The 17,298-nt window shown below is 35.0% G+C and overlaps 2 protein-coding genes across 2 annotated transcripts; both read left to right on the top strand.

The window, feature by feature from the left end:
* Window positions 1–1,340: 1,340 nt before the first annotated feature.
* LOC129904579 (cyclin-dependent kinases regulatory subunit 1) lies at window positions 1,341–9,051 on the top strand. Its single transcript, XM_055980141.1, has 4 exons — window positions 1,341–1,447; window positions 1,552–1,622; window positions 1,761–1,821; window positions 8,629–9,051. The coding sequence occupies exons 2-4, from the start codon at window positions 1,570–1,572 to the stop codon at window positions 8,779–8,781; spliced, it is 267 nt and encodes an 88-aa protein (XP_055836116.1). The 5' UTR covers window positions 1,341–1,447; window positions 1,552–1,569; the 3' UTR covers window positions 8,782–9,051.
* Window positions 9,052–11,743: 2,692 nt separating this feature from the next.
* On the top strand, window positions 11,744–16,004 carry LOC129904550 (uncharacterized). The gene is made up of 3 exons (XM_055980109.1): window positions 11,744–12,034; window positions 15,271–15,391; window positions 15,480–16,004. Exons 2-3 carry the CDS (start codon window positions 15,309–15,311, stop codon window positions 15,613–15,615), a joined length of 219 nt encoding a protein of 72 aa, XP_055836084.1. The 5' UTR covers window positions 11,744–12,034; window positions 15,271–15,308; the 3' UTR covers window positions 15,616–16,004.
* The last annotated feature ends 1,294 nt before the right edge of the window (window positions 16,005–17,298 follow it).

The following is a 17,298-nucleotide window of genomic DNA, read 5'->3' as shown; positions in this document are numbered from 1 at the left end:
AGATAGTTGTACCCATATACATAAAAAATGACAGCAATGGAATGCCAATCCTCAGGCTTTATTTGTAAAGTCTCTATTCCTTGGTAATCAAAACCCAAAGATCTATGAATTAGCCCATGCTTGACTAGCCAAGCAGACAGGTCCAATTGCAGCCTTCGAAACTTGAGGAGTGATGGGTCCTACTCTAACTTCTTCACTTAAATATGCTTAGTTTGCTTGGTGTAGGGCTCAAAGTTGTAATTTAAGACATAATTCTCTCAACCTTTGTTAATTGAGCTAAATCGAGAGGATGATGGGTTTTGTTATTCTATTTGTAAAAACGAATAAGATGTTTTAGAGCTTGAGTAGGAGTAACTTTTCTTAATATAATTTTACAAGAAAGGTAGAAGGAATTCAATCTCTTCTTTTCTTGGGAGGGGCAGAAGCGGGGAACAGAGCAATCAAAGAATGAACCAAATCAAATGATTGTTCTAGAATGCCTATATCTCACAAGTCACAACTGTTCCTTGTGATGCTGATTGTCTATTATCTAATGTTATGCCTTGACAGGCTTGTCTGTCGTACTGTTTGCTTCATTGGATGTGTTGCCACCCTACCTTCTTTTTTTTTTCTCCTCTTTCATAGCTGCTAGACAACTACATAGGGTATCTACACTCCCCGCCCCCCAAACAACAAAAAGTATCTTTCAAAATTGATTTAAACATTTATTTTGTTTCTCTAAAAACAAAATTTAAGTCGATTCTTCTAAAATTGACCATTAAACTAAGTTGAAAACCAATTTTTTTTTGAAAAAAAAGAAAGAGAAAAGGTTACTCCCATTGAATGTCAGTGATCTGTCTAGGCTAGTTGAACTAAACCTCATTAGTAAAGGAAAGATTTCTTTCGATTTAATTGATAATAAGAAATACTTACTCTTAATTTTAACGGAAAGACCCCTTTGATTCTATTCTTACGCGAGCCAAATATGTCAAGCGCCGAAAAAAAAAGCAATCACTTGACCTAATTCGATATATAAAGCATAAAAGAAAACACTTACTAAACTATTTGCAAATACAATTTACTCGAATCATCACTAAAGTAAGTGGGTAAGTTTTCATTTATAAATTTGTTTTAGGGAAATTATTAATTATTAATTTATATTTTTGGTAACTATACTTTCTCTATTGAAAAAAAAAAAAAAAACTAGAAATTCCACATGTAATAGAAACATCAAGAACTTTTGCAACTAAGCGGGAAAATCATTCAAATTTCAAAATTTAAAATAGGTACCGTTATTCCCTTTTTAATCATTTAAAAACTTCTAAATGAGGTATAACAATTTTGTTTATTTATTAATTCAAACAAATTCGCCCAAACTTCATATATAAAGCATTAAATATTCTTCCTTTTTTTCCCCATTCATTCCTCATTTTTTTTGTCTCCAATTCTCCATCGGCACAACACAAAGGTAAAAGTTTCTGCAAAATTCATCAATTTTGATGAATCTGCTTTCTCCAGTCATTACAGATCTGTTTAGTTCAGTTTTTTTTTGATGAATTTGTTTTTTTCCAGTTGTTTTTGGACTGAAAAATGGGGCAGATCCAGTATTCTGAGAAGTATTTTGATGATACCTATGAGTACAGGTATTCTGTTTGTTTAATCGGTTTGAATTTTAAGTAATTTTTGTTGTTGTTGTAGTGTTTTGGAAATTGTGAGTTTGTGGTATTCGTTTTTTTTTTTTTTACTAATTGGCAGTGTTTTCTGGATTTTTGATTTTGCAGGCATGTTGTTCTTCCTCCTGATGTAGCGAAATTGCTTCCTAAGAATCGTCTTCTCTCTGAAGTGAGTGATCGGTTTTACTCCTAGTTAAATTTGTGTGGAGTAGTTGAAGTAGCAAATGATAATCAGTGATGTTTTGTGCTTTCATTTTGGAATTTCTTCGATTGAAATGATTAGTCTAATGTGTGAATCAAAATAAGTGATATCCTGTGCCTAGCAAGTGATAATCAGTGATATTTTGTGCTTTCATTTTTGAATTTGTTCAATTGAACTGATTAGTCAATGTGCTAACCAAAATAAGTAATAATTGTGCTTGTTGGAAAACAACCCTGCAATAGAGAAGAAGCAGCGACAGAGAACAAAAAGAAAGAAGAAGAAAATGAAGAAAGAAGAAGAAGAATAAAGAAGAACAAGGAAGCTGAAGAGTTTTAACTCTTCAGCCTTTCATTTTGACACTTACAGGTGGCAGCTCCCCATCCACATAAATTCCCACAGTTGGAATTTGTACTCATCCAATTAAATATAGTTATGCCCATATAATTATGGGCAAGTAAAATAAAAACTTGTACAAATAAGACAAATGAGATCCATGCTTTCTTGTCTCTATTACAACTATTATGTATCTCTATATAACCATATGTACAGATGATGAATAAACACACAGAAAGTTTTCCTTTTTAGCCTCTTCCTTATTCAATTTTATCATGGTATCAGAGCACTTCTAAGCTCAATCCGAATCTGTGTAAGAAACATCAATACCACCTTCAAAATCTCTAGATATCAATATCATCTCCAGTTAGACAGAATGCCTGAAACAACTCAAGTCAAGTTAGGAAGTGGTGAGAAAGGAACCACATATGAAAGCAGCCATCCATATTACTTAAACAACTCAGACTCACCTGGTATGATTCTGGTCAACAGTGTTTTTGATGGAAGAGGATATCCAGGTTGGAGGAGATCCATCCTCTTATCTCTATCAGCCAAAAGGAAACTTGGCTTTATCAATGGAACCTGCAAGGCTCCAGAAATGGAATCTGCAGACTTTGAACAATGGAGTTGTGTCAATGATATGATCATATGTTGGATATCAAATGCTCTATCTAAGGATATTGCAGATAGTGTGATGAATTCCAAGACTGCAAAAGAACTCTGGGACAGCTTGGAACAGAGATTTGGCAAATCAAATGGTGCCAAACTCTACCACCTGCAAAAGGAATTAACAGGTATGACACAAGGGAACAGTGACATTGCAGCTTACTTCACCAAGCTTAAAAAATTATGGGATGAGTTAGATGGGATAAATGTAACTGTGTGTTGCTCATGTGAATGCATTTGTAATGGGAAAGCAAAGTTAACAAAGTCACTAGAAGATCAAAGGTTGATTCAATTCCTAATGGGATTAAATGATGTATATGCTCAGGCAAGGGGAAACATACTTATGATGAATCCCTTACCTGGAATAGATGTTGCATATTCCTTACTTTTGCAGGATGAGAATCAGAGGGAAGTATATGCAAACACAAATTGTATCTCTGATTCTGGATCATTTATGGCAGTAGGTCAAGCAAAACAGCAAAACAACAAACTAATTGCTGAGTTTGCAGCATTTATGGCTAGTGGACAGGGGAGAAATGCACAGAGATTCAAACACCAAGCAATAAGAGGTACAAACACATATCAGAAGTATGCAAATCCAAGTCAGAATCAGAGATATGACAAGGCACAGAACAAGTTTAAGGGTAGAAAAAGATATGATCCAAATCTATCATGCAGTTATTGTGGGAAAACAGGGCATGTGCAAGATGATTGCTACAGATTGCATGGATTCCCTGCAGATTTTGAGTTCACCAACTCCAGGAACTATCAGCCACAGATCAAGGCAAACACAAGTTTGACTCAACAAACAGATGAAGACATTGGAATTAATGAAGGAAATTTTAAGGAACAGTTCAGCAAACAGCAACTTGAAGAAATGATGCAAATGTACAAGCAAAGCAAATCAACACAAGCAGGAAAAACAGGAATCAATGCAAATGCAGTAGCTGGTACCATTCTTAAATACTCAAACTCTGTACCCACTAATCTTCAACAAAATACTTGGATAATTGATTCAGGAGCCTCAGAACACATGTGTTTTGATCCCAATTCCTTCTTGTTTTTAAATCCTCTCCCTATGCCTTTGAACATTAACTTGCCTAATTCCTTCAAGGTAAGAGTAACTCATACAGGGAGTATCTCCATTTCTTCAGGACAGGTCATCACTGATGTACTACTTGTGCCAGATTTTAAGTATAATTTACTTTCAATTCACAAGTTTTGTGTTCAGTTTCAGTATGATGTCCTATTCACTGCTAGTGGATGTTTCTTGCAGGACCTTTCAATGAAGAGTCCTCAAGCTTTTGGTGAAGTTAGAGAGGGACTCTATTTATTGGATTCCAATAGTGACAAGTCTAGAAGTATTTTCAATTCAAATCATGTATCTTCAGATCCCATCTCACAACCATTTTCAATTTTTCATTCAGTACATGCTAATGCTGCTCCTAATGTAAAACTTTGGCATGTCAGGTTGGGACACCTTCCATTTTCAGCAATGAAACATTTAAGTTTTCTTTCATGTGAATCCAATTCTGATTTTATTTGTGACATCTGTCCCAGAGCTAGACAAACTAGACAACCTTTTCCTACTAGTAGCATACAGTCCAGACAGATTTTTGATTTAATTCATATAGACACTTGGGGTCCCTACAAGTGTAATACTTACAATGGCTTCAGGTTCTTTCTCACCATAGTAGATGATTACAGTAGAGGAACATGGACATTCTTACTAAGTACCAAAAGTAATGCCTTTTCTGTACTAAAGGATTTTCTATCTATGGTAGAAAGACAATTCAATGTAAGGGTCAAAGTGATCAGATCTGACAATGCCTTGGAATTAGGAAAAGGGACACAAGAATCAGCATTTCTTGCTTCTCAAGGGATCTTACATCAATTGTCTTGTGTTGCTACACCCCAACAAAATGGAACTGTTGAGAGAAAGCATAGACACCTCTTAGAAATTGCCAGAGGATTGATGTTTCAATCCAAATTGCCTAAGTCCTACTGGGGAGAATCTGTTTTAACTGCTACTCATATCATTAATAGACTGCCATCTAGTGTTCTAAAGGGAAAGACACCTTATGAGGTATTACTTAAACAGAAACCTGCCTATGAACATTTGAGGAATTTTGGCTGTTTGTGCTATGCTTCCACCCTAGGCCAAGGAAGAAACAAATTTGATGAAAAGGCTACTGCTTGTGTTTTACTAGGATACCCTCTACAACAGAAAGGGTATAAACTGTTGTCTCTTGATACACAAAAGGTGTTTGTATCCAGGGATGTCAGATTTCATGAATCACATTTTCCTTTCAACTCATCTGATACCTCACACACACCTATCTTTTTCACCTCCCCTTCTCCTTCAGATCATGTCCTTGATTTCTACAATCACTCAGCACCACCTGTTAATAATCCCTCTTACCCAGCTGCACCCTCAGTACCTTCACTTAATACTTTTGATCACAGTTCACAATCTGAATTCACACTTCCTCAGCCTACATCATCAGATACTACAGCTCAACCTGCTTCATCAGATACTTCTACCCCTGTGCCTCTAATAGATTTACCAAGGAGGTCTAGCAGAATGTCTCATGAACCTGGCTACCTAAAAGATTACATTTGCAATAGTGTGATATTCACTAATCCATGGAACACTTGTTTTGGTCACTCCCTTAAGCCTAAAAGCTATGCTTTCTCTTCACTATCCCCCCACAATCAACAACTACTACACTCACTTTCTAATCTCACTGAGCCTAGTTGCTATAGCCAGGCTTCCCAACATCCAGAATGGAGAGAGGCCATGGACTCAGAAATTCAGGCTTTGGAAACCAATCGCACCTGGGATGTTGTCTTGTTGCCTAAAGGGAAGAGAGCTTTACCTTGCAAATGGGTATACAAAATAAAGCATCTCTCCAATGGTAGCATTGAACGATTAAAGGCCAGACTAGTCGTGAGGGGGGATATACAAAGAGAAGGTATAGACTATGGAGAAACCTTTTCCCCTGTTGTGAAATTGACCACTATCCGTTGCCTCCTCACCATTGCAGCTAAGAAGCACTGGTCTGTTTCACAATTGGATGTCAACAATGCCTTCTTGCATGGTGACCTCCAAGAAGAGGTTTTTATGAAGTTTCCCGCAGGACTGACACCTCCTAGCTCTAATCATGTTTGTCTTCTGAGGAAGTCCTTATATGGTTTAAAGCAAGCTTCCCGGCAATGGTATGCTCGACTTGCAGGGGCCTTAGCTTTCAAAGGATATTCCTCCTCTTTAAACGATTACTCTTTTTTTTTTAAACACAATGGCACACTTATTTCCATCTTAGCAGTTTATGTCGACGACATTCTCCTCACAGGAAACGATTTGTATGAAATTGAGAACATCAAATGCTTCCTCAATACAGAGTTCAGAGTTAAGAACCTGGGAGAAATTCACCATTTTCTTGGCATGGAAATTTTGCGAGAAGATCATGGATTTATTGTGAATCAACGCAAATTTACCATGGACCTCCTTCATGAATTCAACGTTTCTCATCTGCCCACAGTTAATTCTCCACTGGATCCTTCCTTCAAGATTCGAGCTGATGACAGTCCTCGCTTGGATAATCCCACCCTCTATCGTCACTTGATAGGTAAATTGAACTATTTGACCAACACACGCCCAGATCTATCTTTTGCTGTCCTTGCTTTGAGTCAATACATGCAACGACCATGTTTGTCACATTTCTCGGCCGCCCTACACGTTTTACGCTACCTGAGCTCCGATCCAGGTCAAGGTATACTGCTGTCTTCCAACCCATCCTTTTCTTTGTTGGCATTTTGCGATGCAGACTGGGGATCTTGTAAAGACTCTCGTAGATCGGTCAGTGGTTTTTTCATCACACTCGGAGGAGCTCCGATCTCTTGGAAATCGAAGAAACAAACTTCGATCTCTTTGTCCTCCGCAGAAGCAGAATATAGATCCATGCGACGTGTTACCGCTGAGCTTACTTGGTTAGTCCGCCTTCTTGAAGATCTTTCTGCTCCAATTTCACTTCCAATTCCGCTCCACTCAGATAGTCAAGCTGCCATCCATATAGCTCGCAATCCGGTCTTCCACGAGCGCACCAAACACGTTGAGTTAGATTGTCACTTCGTGCGCCAACAATTTCAGTCAGGTTTGATTACCCTCTCGTTTGTTCCTTCCAAAGAACAACTTGCCGACCTCTTCACTAAGCCCCTTTCTGGGGTCCCTCACCGGGCGATTCTACACAAGTTGGGGGTCATGACTTCTCCCTCCAACTTGAGGGGGGATGTTGGAAAACAACCCTGCAATAGAGAAGAAGCAGCGACAGAGAACAAAAAGAAAGAAGAAGAAAATGAAGAAAGAAGAAGAAGAATAAAGAAGAACAAGGAAGCTGAAGAGTTTTAACTCTTCAGCCTTTCATTTTGACACTTACAGGTGGCAGCTCCCCATCCACATAAATTCCCACAGTTGGAATTTGTACTCATCCAATTAAATATAGTTATGCCCATATAATTATGGGCAAGTAAAATAAAAACTTGTACAAATAAGACAAATGAGATCCATGCTTTCTTGTCTCTATTACAACTATTATGTATCTCTATATAACCATATGTACAGATGATGAATAAACACACAGAAAGTTTTCCTTTTTAGCCTCTTCCTTATTCAATTTTATCAGTGCTTAGAAAATGATAATTAGTGACATTTTGTGCTTTCATTTTGGAATTTCTTCAATTGAAATGATTTATTGAATGTGCTAATCAAAGCAAGTGATATCGGTGATATTTTGTGCTTTCATTTTGGAATTTGTTCAATTGAACTGATTAGTCGAACGTGCTAATCAGAATAAATGATATTTGCCTAGCAAATGATAACCAGTAATATTTTGTGCTTTCATTTCGGAATTTCTTCAATTGAAATGATAAGTTCAATGTGCTAATCAAAATAAATAATATCGTGCTTAGCAAGTGATAATCAGTGACATTTTGTGCTTTCATTTCGGAATTTCTTTGATTGAAGTGATTAGTCAAATGTGCTAATCAATATAAGAGATTCGTGCCTAGTAACTGATAATCAGTGATATTTTGTACTTCCGTTTCGGAATTTCTTCTACTGAAATGATTAGTATCCAATGTACGGAAAATAAGTGATAATTTCTTCTACTGCATTTCAGATGCTCGTCAGGAATGTATCTTTGTGCTGCTTGGAAATAATTGATAGCCTTTACTAGCAAATGATAAACATTGATGTTTTGTGGTTTCATTTTGGAATTTCTTCGATTGAAATAATGATTAGTTGAATGTGCTAACCAAAATAAGTGATAATCGTGCCTAGAAAATGATAATTAGTGATATATTGTGCTGTTATTCAGAATTTCTTTGATTGAAATGATTAGTTGAATGTGCTGATCAAAATAAGTGATAATCGTGCTAGCAAATGATAATCATTGACAGTTTTTGCTTTCATTTTGGAATTTCTTCAACTGAAATGATTGGTTGAATGTGCTAATTAAAATAAGTGATAGTCGTGCCTAGCAAATGAAAATCAGTGATAATTTGTGCTTTCATTTTGGAATTTCTTCTATTGAAATAATTAGTAGAATGTGCGAATCAAAATAAGTGCCTAGTGCCTACTATCTTAAGTTAGATTGTCATTTTACAGTAAATGAAAACTCATCAGAAATGTGGCTTTGTGCTGCTTCGTTTCGACTGATTGTGATGTACAGTAGTGCATGTTGTTTATGTTGTTCGTCTTATTTGATTGATTGTTAGAATGAGTGGCGGGCTATTGGAGTTCAGCAGAGCAGAGGATGGGTGCACTATGCTATTCATCGACCAGAGCCTCATATCATGCTCTTCAGGAGGCCACTGAACTATCAGCAGCAACAAGAGAACCAGGCTCAGCAAGTTCTGCTTGCCAAGTGAAGAAACATGTCTCTCGTTTCTTTTTCCTAATGAATTAAATCATATACAGATAGTAACTGTTCATTTCATCTAGAAATGATATGATAGTTTATGGATGTCTAGTTAAATGTCTGGATTTTAAAGATGTTAAAAGTACTGTATTGCTTAGTTCTCTTCATATTGTGGAGTTTAGGTATTGAATTACCGTATTCTAAACAATCAGATTTTATATCTGCGTGCTTGGAATTGATGCTCTATGAAAGTGTCACTGGACCTGTTTGCTTTTCTTTACTTTGGCATCATACAATGTTGGATCAATTTGGTTTGTCATACATTGGTCGAGATGCTTAATTCTTGTGATTTTGACTTCCTACTTCTTTTTGTGATACTACTACTCTTAACATGCCATATCTTGTTTATTTTACCATATTACCGTGTTCTCCTGTTGACTTTTTATCAAAGAGGAACTTGAGTCTTTGCAGTAAAGCACATAGAAGTGTGTGTACTGAGGTGTCCTTTTACTATATTCTATCTAAGTTCGTTGGTCTATATTCACCAATAATGTCATTCTGTTATAACTAGCCTATTGTGAAGGGGCTCCTCTAGTTGAATGACCTTCTGCTGTTTTTTCCCTGAGCAGAGTTGACTATGCATTCCTCAGTTTGTGTTAGAGCAAAGACAGTGGAAGAAAAAATGTGTGTTATTCTTTTACTCGTTATAAAGTTGTATGGTTATATTAGAATTGGATTTACTTTGTCAATCTAGAACTTTAAACTCCCTTCACCCTTCTTTCCTCATCCTTTAGAGGAGTAAACACATGTCCTACATGAAAAATCGCGTGAAATGCATGTGTAAAATACTTCCAACTTAAAATTGAATAACTTATAGTTTACTCTGAGAATTAAAAAGTAGAGTGCATACTTCGATGATAAATACTGAACTATCATACCAAAACCAAATAAACTGTGATTATCGATTGGTATGGAAATCGAAATCCAAAGAGTAGTACTCAATTATGATAAATCGAAACTACAAACAGATATGAACATACATCAAAAGATGAAGAACATACTCAAATATAAAGAAATGAAAGTTCACCATTAGAACAACATAGTACGTTACAATACCACTTGAAATTTTGTTTTTTTTACGTCAATAATTCTACAACAGAGCTACACTAGGAAATTCAAATTAGTGTTACTCAAAATTGTGGAATATATGTGGACCTTATACCCTTACCCTTATCCTTATATTGGATGAGATAGAGAGATGGTTTCTGATAGATTGATGAGATAAATAAGGCCTCAGGCTGGTAAAATGCTTCAAAGTTGAGAGACTGTTTTCCATAGAGCGTCCATCAAATACTTTAATTGCTACTACTAGAACCTTTGAAACCTTCAACAACAAATTTCAAATTTTCATGATACAACTGAGCTTTGTTCATCATAAGCTCAGATTCTTCTAATTTCAGCTCCATCCATCTCTCATTCATCTCCTTCAATTTCATCTTCCCCAATCTCCTTAACCCTTCTTTACAATACTCATTTCTCTGAAAAACCGTCGTCATTTCACTCATCAAAAACGTAAAATCATCCAAATTCACATCTTCATCGTTATCGTGATCTTCTACAACCAACAATTCCTTTTCCTTAGCGGAATTTCGACCCCAAATCTTTCGCCCAATTTCATAAATCTCAACGTCGTGTGGAGTTTTGATTAGGGATTTGGATCTAGCGAACTTGTGATACTTCTCTTTGAGTCTCTTCAGCTTTTTCGCGATCTGAGTGTCGGTGAAATTGCCGGTATAGAGACCGGAGAGTGAAGGAGAAGATACGTTTGGGGATTGTGAAAGGGTTTTGAGGAGTTGAATTTCGTCGGTTTCGGTGAAGACTCTGTGAGTTTCTGGAGATTTTGAGATTGTTTTGGTGATCGGTGGCGTTGGATTTTCCGGTGATTTGGGGGAATTTGTACGGTGGTTCACGGCGGAGGTGGATTTTTTCCGATGGCGTGGGTGGGTCATTTTTTTTCTGGCGATGTGTTTCGAAATGAGAGTTGAAATTTGGAAACAGTTGAGCTGTTGTGACACCGTTAACTTTAAAGCGGCAACAACAATATATTTCGTGTCGTGTAGTTTTATAAGTAGAGTTTGATCATTCGAAAATAATAGTATGTACATAAATTTTTCTTTTATTTTAAAATATAGAGAATTCATTTTTAATAGATCCTCAGTTCAAGAAAATAATAAAAATAAAAAAATTAAGATAAAATATCAGATAAGGCATGACGAAGCATAGTGGAGAAGTAATACTATAACTACTAGCATAGAAGGATTAGTGGAACTATGCTCAATTACCTATTACTTTCTATCATAAAATTTATAGTTTCAGTAATCTCTTATCTAATGTCATCCTCTCTCCTATACTTTTCGCCCTATTTATGACTCTCTTGAATCATCCGTAGCCGATTTTTTACAATTCTGCATTAGGATAATTGTGCATTTCGTTTTTACACGTCTGAATCATCTCCAACAAATTTCTTATATCTTGTTCTCCATCAAGAGCAACATATTATTCCAGATATCTTCATTTCTATCTTATTTCCTTTTTTTTACCATCCTCATTTCTACGATTACTACATATCTAATCTATAGTAATAAATTATATTTTCACAATCATCTTAATTTACGAGACATACTTTAGTTTGAGATAATTTTTTTTTTTTTAAAATAATTAAAACTTGTGATATAAAGAGTAAAATGAAAGAAAATAATTAATATTAATCATATCATATTTAATTGCAAGAATAATACTTCTTCCATTTTAGTCCATTTGACACATATTTTTTTAGTTAGCTTAAACAAAGTACTATATTTTTAAATTCACCCAAAATTAATCTTGCACAACTTTATCATACTAGTTCTTACTAAGAAGCTTTCACAGTCATACAAATTTTATAACATATTTAAAGCGATAAAATTTATTTTTTTAAAGTCATATACAAATAATATGTTATGTATTACTTAGATCATTAATTTACCTTTAGCTTTTTCCTAAATTCTTAAACTATATTGGAAAAAAAAATTATTTTGAGGAATAAAATTGAACAAATAGTTTAAGAAAAGAAAAAACTAGGGGAACAGATTGTGGTCCATTTAGCAAACAACACCAAAATCATCAAGCGGGTCGGGTACAGCCAATAGAGAAGAGACCACCGGAGCAGAAAAACTTCAGTTTGCCGGCGATCGTCAGTCGGAGGACCGCACAGATTCTTCCTGGTAACGTTTTAATTTTTAGTTAAAATTCATTATATTTGTGGAATGATTGATGGAACTTTTGTGGGCTTTTTGAATTTAATTGAAATGCAGAAGCGGATTTAAACTCGATTTGTTAAGTTTATAGAGCTGAATTTATTGTACTTCTGAAATTTTTGAGTTAAAAATATTTTATTTGGTAAAGTTTAAGTGTTTGTCACATAGGCCATTGCTGAAATGATTCATTAGGTTTGGTGCCAAGATGCAATCTTTTTCTTCTTATTATTATTATGAATGAGATACCTAAGAAGGACAAGATATGATTCCTAGATATGAAGGTTTGAAGGTTGAAAATCAGGATAGACGATTAGTAGCTAGTCGATTGTTGTTGTACTTTATATGGGAGAGGCTTCATCTCCTCAACTCATTAGTATTAGTAGTATTTAGCTGTGGTGTAGTTTCTTATTTTCCAATATGTCGTATTGTCTTGTTGCTTCATTTGTCTTATATGTAAGGTCTGTGTACTTCCTACCCTCTCTAGACCTCCCACGTGAGACTACACTTGGTATGTTGTTGTTGTAGATACCTAAGAATGAATATTGACTGTAGTGTCCACTACAACATTTTCTGACCTTCAAGATGAGCTTTCTGTTCAATGGCATTGGTAGGTAGAGTTAGTAAGTATTGCCGAGTCTAGAGGTTAATATTTTGGATTCATTTTGTGGCTTGATACTGACAAGCAGTAGATAGACCACAAAATCAAATCTAAGATTAGGTTGCTGTGAATTCTGAGTACTGATCTTGATTATTGTATTTAGGTAGTTTAAGGGGAGATAGTTGAAACTAGTTAAACATAAACATTAGATACTATCTGAGTCTTAGTGGATCTTTTATGTCACGCGTCGTATGTTTGAGATATTGATAGTTGCACTGTTATGACAAGCAAACCCCTTTACACAATGGGTTTGCTTGTCATAACATTTGAGGTAAGTTCTTTTTTTCCAATACTATTAATACAGCACCAAAATGGTGTGCGTGTGTGTGTTATATTTGCATGAAAGATGGAATAAACAAGAGAGAACTTTTGATACCTCGATGTCGTGCTCTGGGAACCTACAAATTTTCTCCTACTTCTCTTTCCATAACAACCAAAAGATACAAAATGGAGCAGTCTGCAACTTTTTACTTGTGTCCTATTTACTTAATGTCCACCTTGCCATTGTATCCGCCACAGAATTAGGTATCACCCCATTAATGTTGAACTTTATGAATAACATACTCCATACTTGGAGGCAAACTTCAATGCCATAGAAGGGGTTTCATGTCTCCCTCGTGCTTCTAGCATAATTAACACCAGCTAAAGAAAATGCATCTTTCACTCCCCAAATTGTCGACAGTCAAAACAGCTCTGCACGCAACATGTTGCATGAAGAATTCCACCTTCTTGGGAGCTTTAGATCGCCACAAAACTTTGCACATTGTTCTAGGTCCTCCAACCCTTGTAAACTCTCCTACAAAAGGTTTTATTAAGAAGCATTTTGAGGATAACTGTGTATAAAAAGTACATACAATATAATGACCTCACTTCGTTCAACTTCGAATTCTGTAAAGCTATTTTGAAGGATACGTATCCAGATGATTGAATATGCTCCTCTTCATCCCTCAGCTACTATGACCACGTGATATACTTGACAGTGTTGCTTTAATCGTCCTCCTTCCTTTTGTTGCTTTAGTCGTTCTCCTTCCTTAGAGAGGAATTGTTCCAGCCACTTCTCCTATATAACTAGTTTCGGAAGTTAACCATCCTTGAACTCTTCCTAACAATACCAATATTTGTGAAAAGTTCAACTACCTTGTGCATTCTCCCACCTTGACAATAGTGTGTTTATTGTGCACCTTCCAAACCAATTCTGGCTTTCTCATGTTAATGCTCAACCCAGATACTGCCTCAAACTGTATTAGCATTTGAAACCATGCTATGATTTGTTGAGATTGAGATTCACTGGAAAATAATGTGTCATTAGCAAAAAACAAATGTGTAATGTGTACCTCTTCTCTTGACATACCGCTTCTTCCAAAGCCTCTCAAACAATTGCATCAGATGGCTTCTTCTTTCAAAATTCTTATAAGAACGGTGTCTGGGTCAGCTTGTATGCATCTCGACTATTCTACAGGTACACTACTCGCTATTTCCCACCAACATAGGTACCGGTTATCTTTGCTAAGCTGGGCTTAGTAGATGGAAAAAACACCTAGAGTTTTTCGTCTCTGCTAGGATTTGAACACTAGTCTCCAAAGTTCACACCAACTTCATTGACCACTTGGCCACATCCTTGGGTGCTTCGGAAGAATTTTTTTAATAGCTTAGGTAATAATTCCATCATAAATAGGAGTTATAGTGGGGATAGTGGATCTAAAATTGGGAGTTTTCAATCATGATGGATCTTGCTTGTGAGGTGGTATTAGGTGACTCAAGTTGTTAAGAATTGTTATCAACCTACTAATGACTTCTCTATGTGCATCAACCTCAAGACGGAATTCTATTACTAACTTTGTGCCTGTACTGCTAAATACTTATATTTCACTATGTTTCACCTAAAAAGGCAGTATTTTGTCTTTCCTTCACAAAAAAATGAAAGGCAGTGTTTTCTCTCTGTTATATTTTTTGCTTTATCCTACAAAATCAATTCTAAAGGACAAAGGACATCATTTATTTTAGTACTTGTACCCATAGGCCATAGCTGTAGGTGAAAAGAGTACAATCAAAGGATTTTTCTGTCTTATCTTCTGATATCAGTCCTAGTCTCCTAGATATGGCATTTGGAAATCGTTCTTTTAAGCTGTAATTTGAATTCGATTAATTGATAAAACTTCCGTGCATCACTGAGCAGCATAATATATCATGGTAAGTGTTCCTGAGTGTAATCTTATCATTCGTACCATCTTGGATGTCTCTTAACCTGTATAAATATTGTTCGAGTGACTTTTGAACTGTTATGTATAGCAGAAAGATATGTTGAAGGTGTGCCTGAACTTAATCCTATTATTCATGCCGTCTTTGATGTCTCTTAACCAGTGTGAATATTGTTCAAGCAAACTTTGACTTTTTTTGGTTATCTGGAAAATAGTCTTTTGACTCAAAATTATAGTTCCTTTGTAGTTTTTTTTTTATAGGAGTTGTAGCTGAAGTTTTAATGGTTTTTATTTCCTGGAAAATTTCTTTGGCTCTCGCTTATTTCTCATCTTTTTCTTTCTCTCAGTCGTTAGATACTTTGAACATCCTATTTTATCTCACTTGATGTCTCGGAAGCGCAATGTCATTGTTGCCACAGGCTTGCTAGTGTTTGCATCTGCTGGCTTATCCTTTCCGTTTTACATGGCGTAAGCAAATCTTCATCTCTTGTCAAAAATAAAGAGGTGATCTTTCATAGTATTTGCTTGATTGAAAGTTATCATTGTTTCAATTCAGGTCAAGATCATCAAGGGCAACTCCAGTCATCGATTCATCAAAGCCATTGCCACCCCAGGCGACCTTTCGTGGCCCTTACATCAACACAGGATCGCGTGATATTGGACCTGATCATCAAACATACCCTAAGAAATAACTTGTTGGTTAGAAATTAGTTTGCCAGTTATTGAAGTCACTTTAGATTTCCCCTTTCTATTTAATGAAAAGAGATAATAATGAGAGTTTGTTGAAACTGCGTTACCCTCAGGAGAAATTAGCATGTTTGAGAGTGATCAAGGAGTGCCCTAGCTGGCCTGGATACCATTGTTATTGAAACTGTGTTAAATGTTTGGGAGCGTTCTATCTGGCTTGGACACTACTGTTATAAGAAAATGGCATGTTCTTTCAGACATATAGCTGTGATGTTGTTTTATCAGTGAATTTTTTGTTCAGAAACAACTATATGTAATATGCTGCATGGCGGCGGAATTAACATTTTTACTAAGAGGTATGGAAATGAGGGTAAAAAGAAAGGAAAAATTGATTCATTTTTTCCCTCTTTTTTATTGTTTGATTTAAATGGAAGGAGGCATTCTTTTTCTCTCTTTTAGATAAAACAAAAAATGACCAAATGTTTTCCTTCTTTCCCACTTACTTTCATACCAAATTGAACTAAAAGGAGAATGAAGATCCAAAAAGAAAAGAAAAGCTACTCATAACACAGGTGATATACAACAGCCTTAAGTTGAAGCTAAATTTATTTTCTTAATAGAAAATCAAAGTATAAAATTGTTACTACTAAGGGTGTGTGTTCATATTTTCCATACTTGGTTGCTTAATTTTTTTAAGAAAATAAGTTCCGAAACGAAGAAAATGACTTTCTTATTAGTGAAAGTAAGGAAATTAAGTTTATTCTTTATGGCACCTATCATATTGTATTGTGTTGTTAGTTTAAATATAATATTTATTTTAATTATTACTTAAATTTTACTGTACTGTATCTTAAAATTCATCATTAGGTAATGAAGAAATCTTTCATTTTGTGTAACGATGGATTTATTATGATCGTGTAACTTCTTTTTTTCTTTCTCATGTTATCTTTACTTGTTATTTAATGGAGTAATTCTTATTTATCTTTTACCTTATCTTTTTATATATAGTAACTCTTAACAATTCATCCAAACATAGTGATGTGATATTTCAAGCTCATTTTCTTTTATCGATACTCCAAAACATATTAATCCCTCCATTTCGATTTATGTGACAAACTTTACTTTTTAGTTAGTTTCAAGAAATAATGACACATTTATTTATATACTCCCTCTTCTATATTAGTTGGTCATTTTCTTTTTTACACTCATGTTAAGAAATCATAAATAAGAAGGTAAATTTACTTATTCACCTCTTAAAAAAATCCTTGAAAATTTTATAAATAAATGTGAACACTTTCAAAAAGAATTAATTGCAGGGGTAATGTGACAATTAATATAAAACAACTATTTTTAGTAAAATAACCAACTAATATAGAATGGAGAAAGTATTTAGTAACAATTAACTTTAAAATATTTATTTTATTAAGTCAAAATAATCTATACTATATTAAAAACACGAAGACCCTTAAAATATTGATTGATTTTTTTACCCTTCATTAAAAGACTTTCATTTAGACAATATCGTCTTTTTATTATTTTCCTTCAATTATTATTTCATTATTTTTATTATATATTTAATATTGCTTTATACATATACATGAGTCCTAAATATATGGGAAACTCTTAAATATGGCAAGTTTTTGCTTATGTCCGTAATTTTGCATGACTTCATATAACATTAATTAATT

This window comes from Solanum dulcamara, chromosome 9, assembly GCF_947179165.1.
Source record: "Solanum dulcamara chromosome 9, daSolDulc1.2, whole genome shotgun sequence".
Taxonomy (NCBI): Eukaryota; Viridiplantae; Streptophyta; class Magnoliopsida; order Solanales; family Solanaceae; genus Solanum; species Solanum dulcamara.
The sequence above is the reverse complement of the archived record's forward strand: the minus strand, read 5'-3'. Positions and strand labels throughout refer to the sequence as shown.

Bases quoted from the DNA above. Each gene is read 5' to 3' on its own strand.
- LOC129904550 (XM_055980109.1), top strand. From the start codon at position 15,309: ATGTCTCGGAAGCGCAATGTCATTGTTGCCACAGGCTTGCTAGTGTTT. The intron at 15,392-15,479 runs GTAAGCAAATCT...GTTTCAATTCAG, and splicing joins TCCTTTCCGTTTTACATGGC to GTCAAGATCATCAAGGGCAA.
- LOC129904579 (XM_055980141.1), top strand. From the start codon at position 1,570: ATGGGGCAGATCCAGTATTCTGAGAAGTATTTTGATGATACCTATGAG. The intron at 1,623-1,760 runs GTATTCTGTTTG...TTGATTTTGCAG, and splicing joins GATGATACCTATGAGTACAG to GCATGTTGTTCTTCCTCCTG. The intron at 1,822-8,628 runs GTGAGTGATCGG...ATTGATTGTTAG, and splicing joins AGAATCGTCTTCTCTCTGAA to AATGAGTGGCGGGCTATTGG.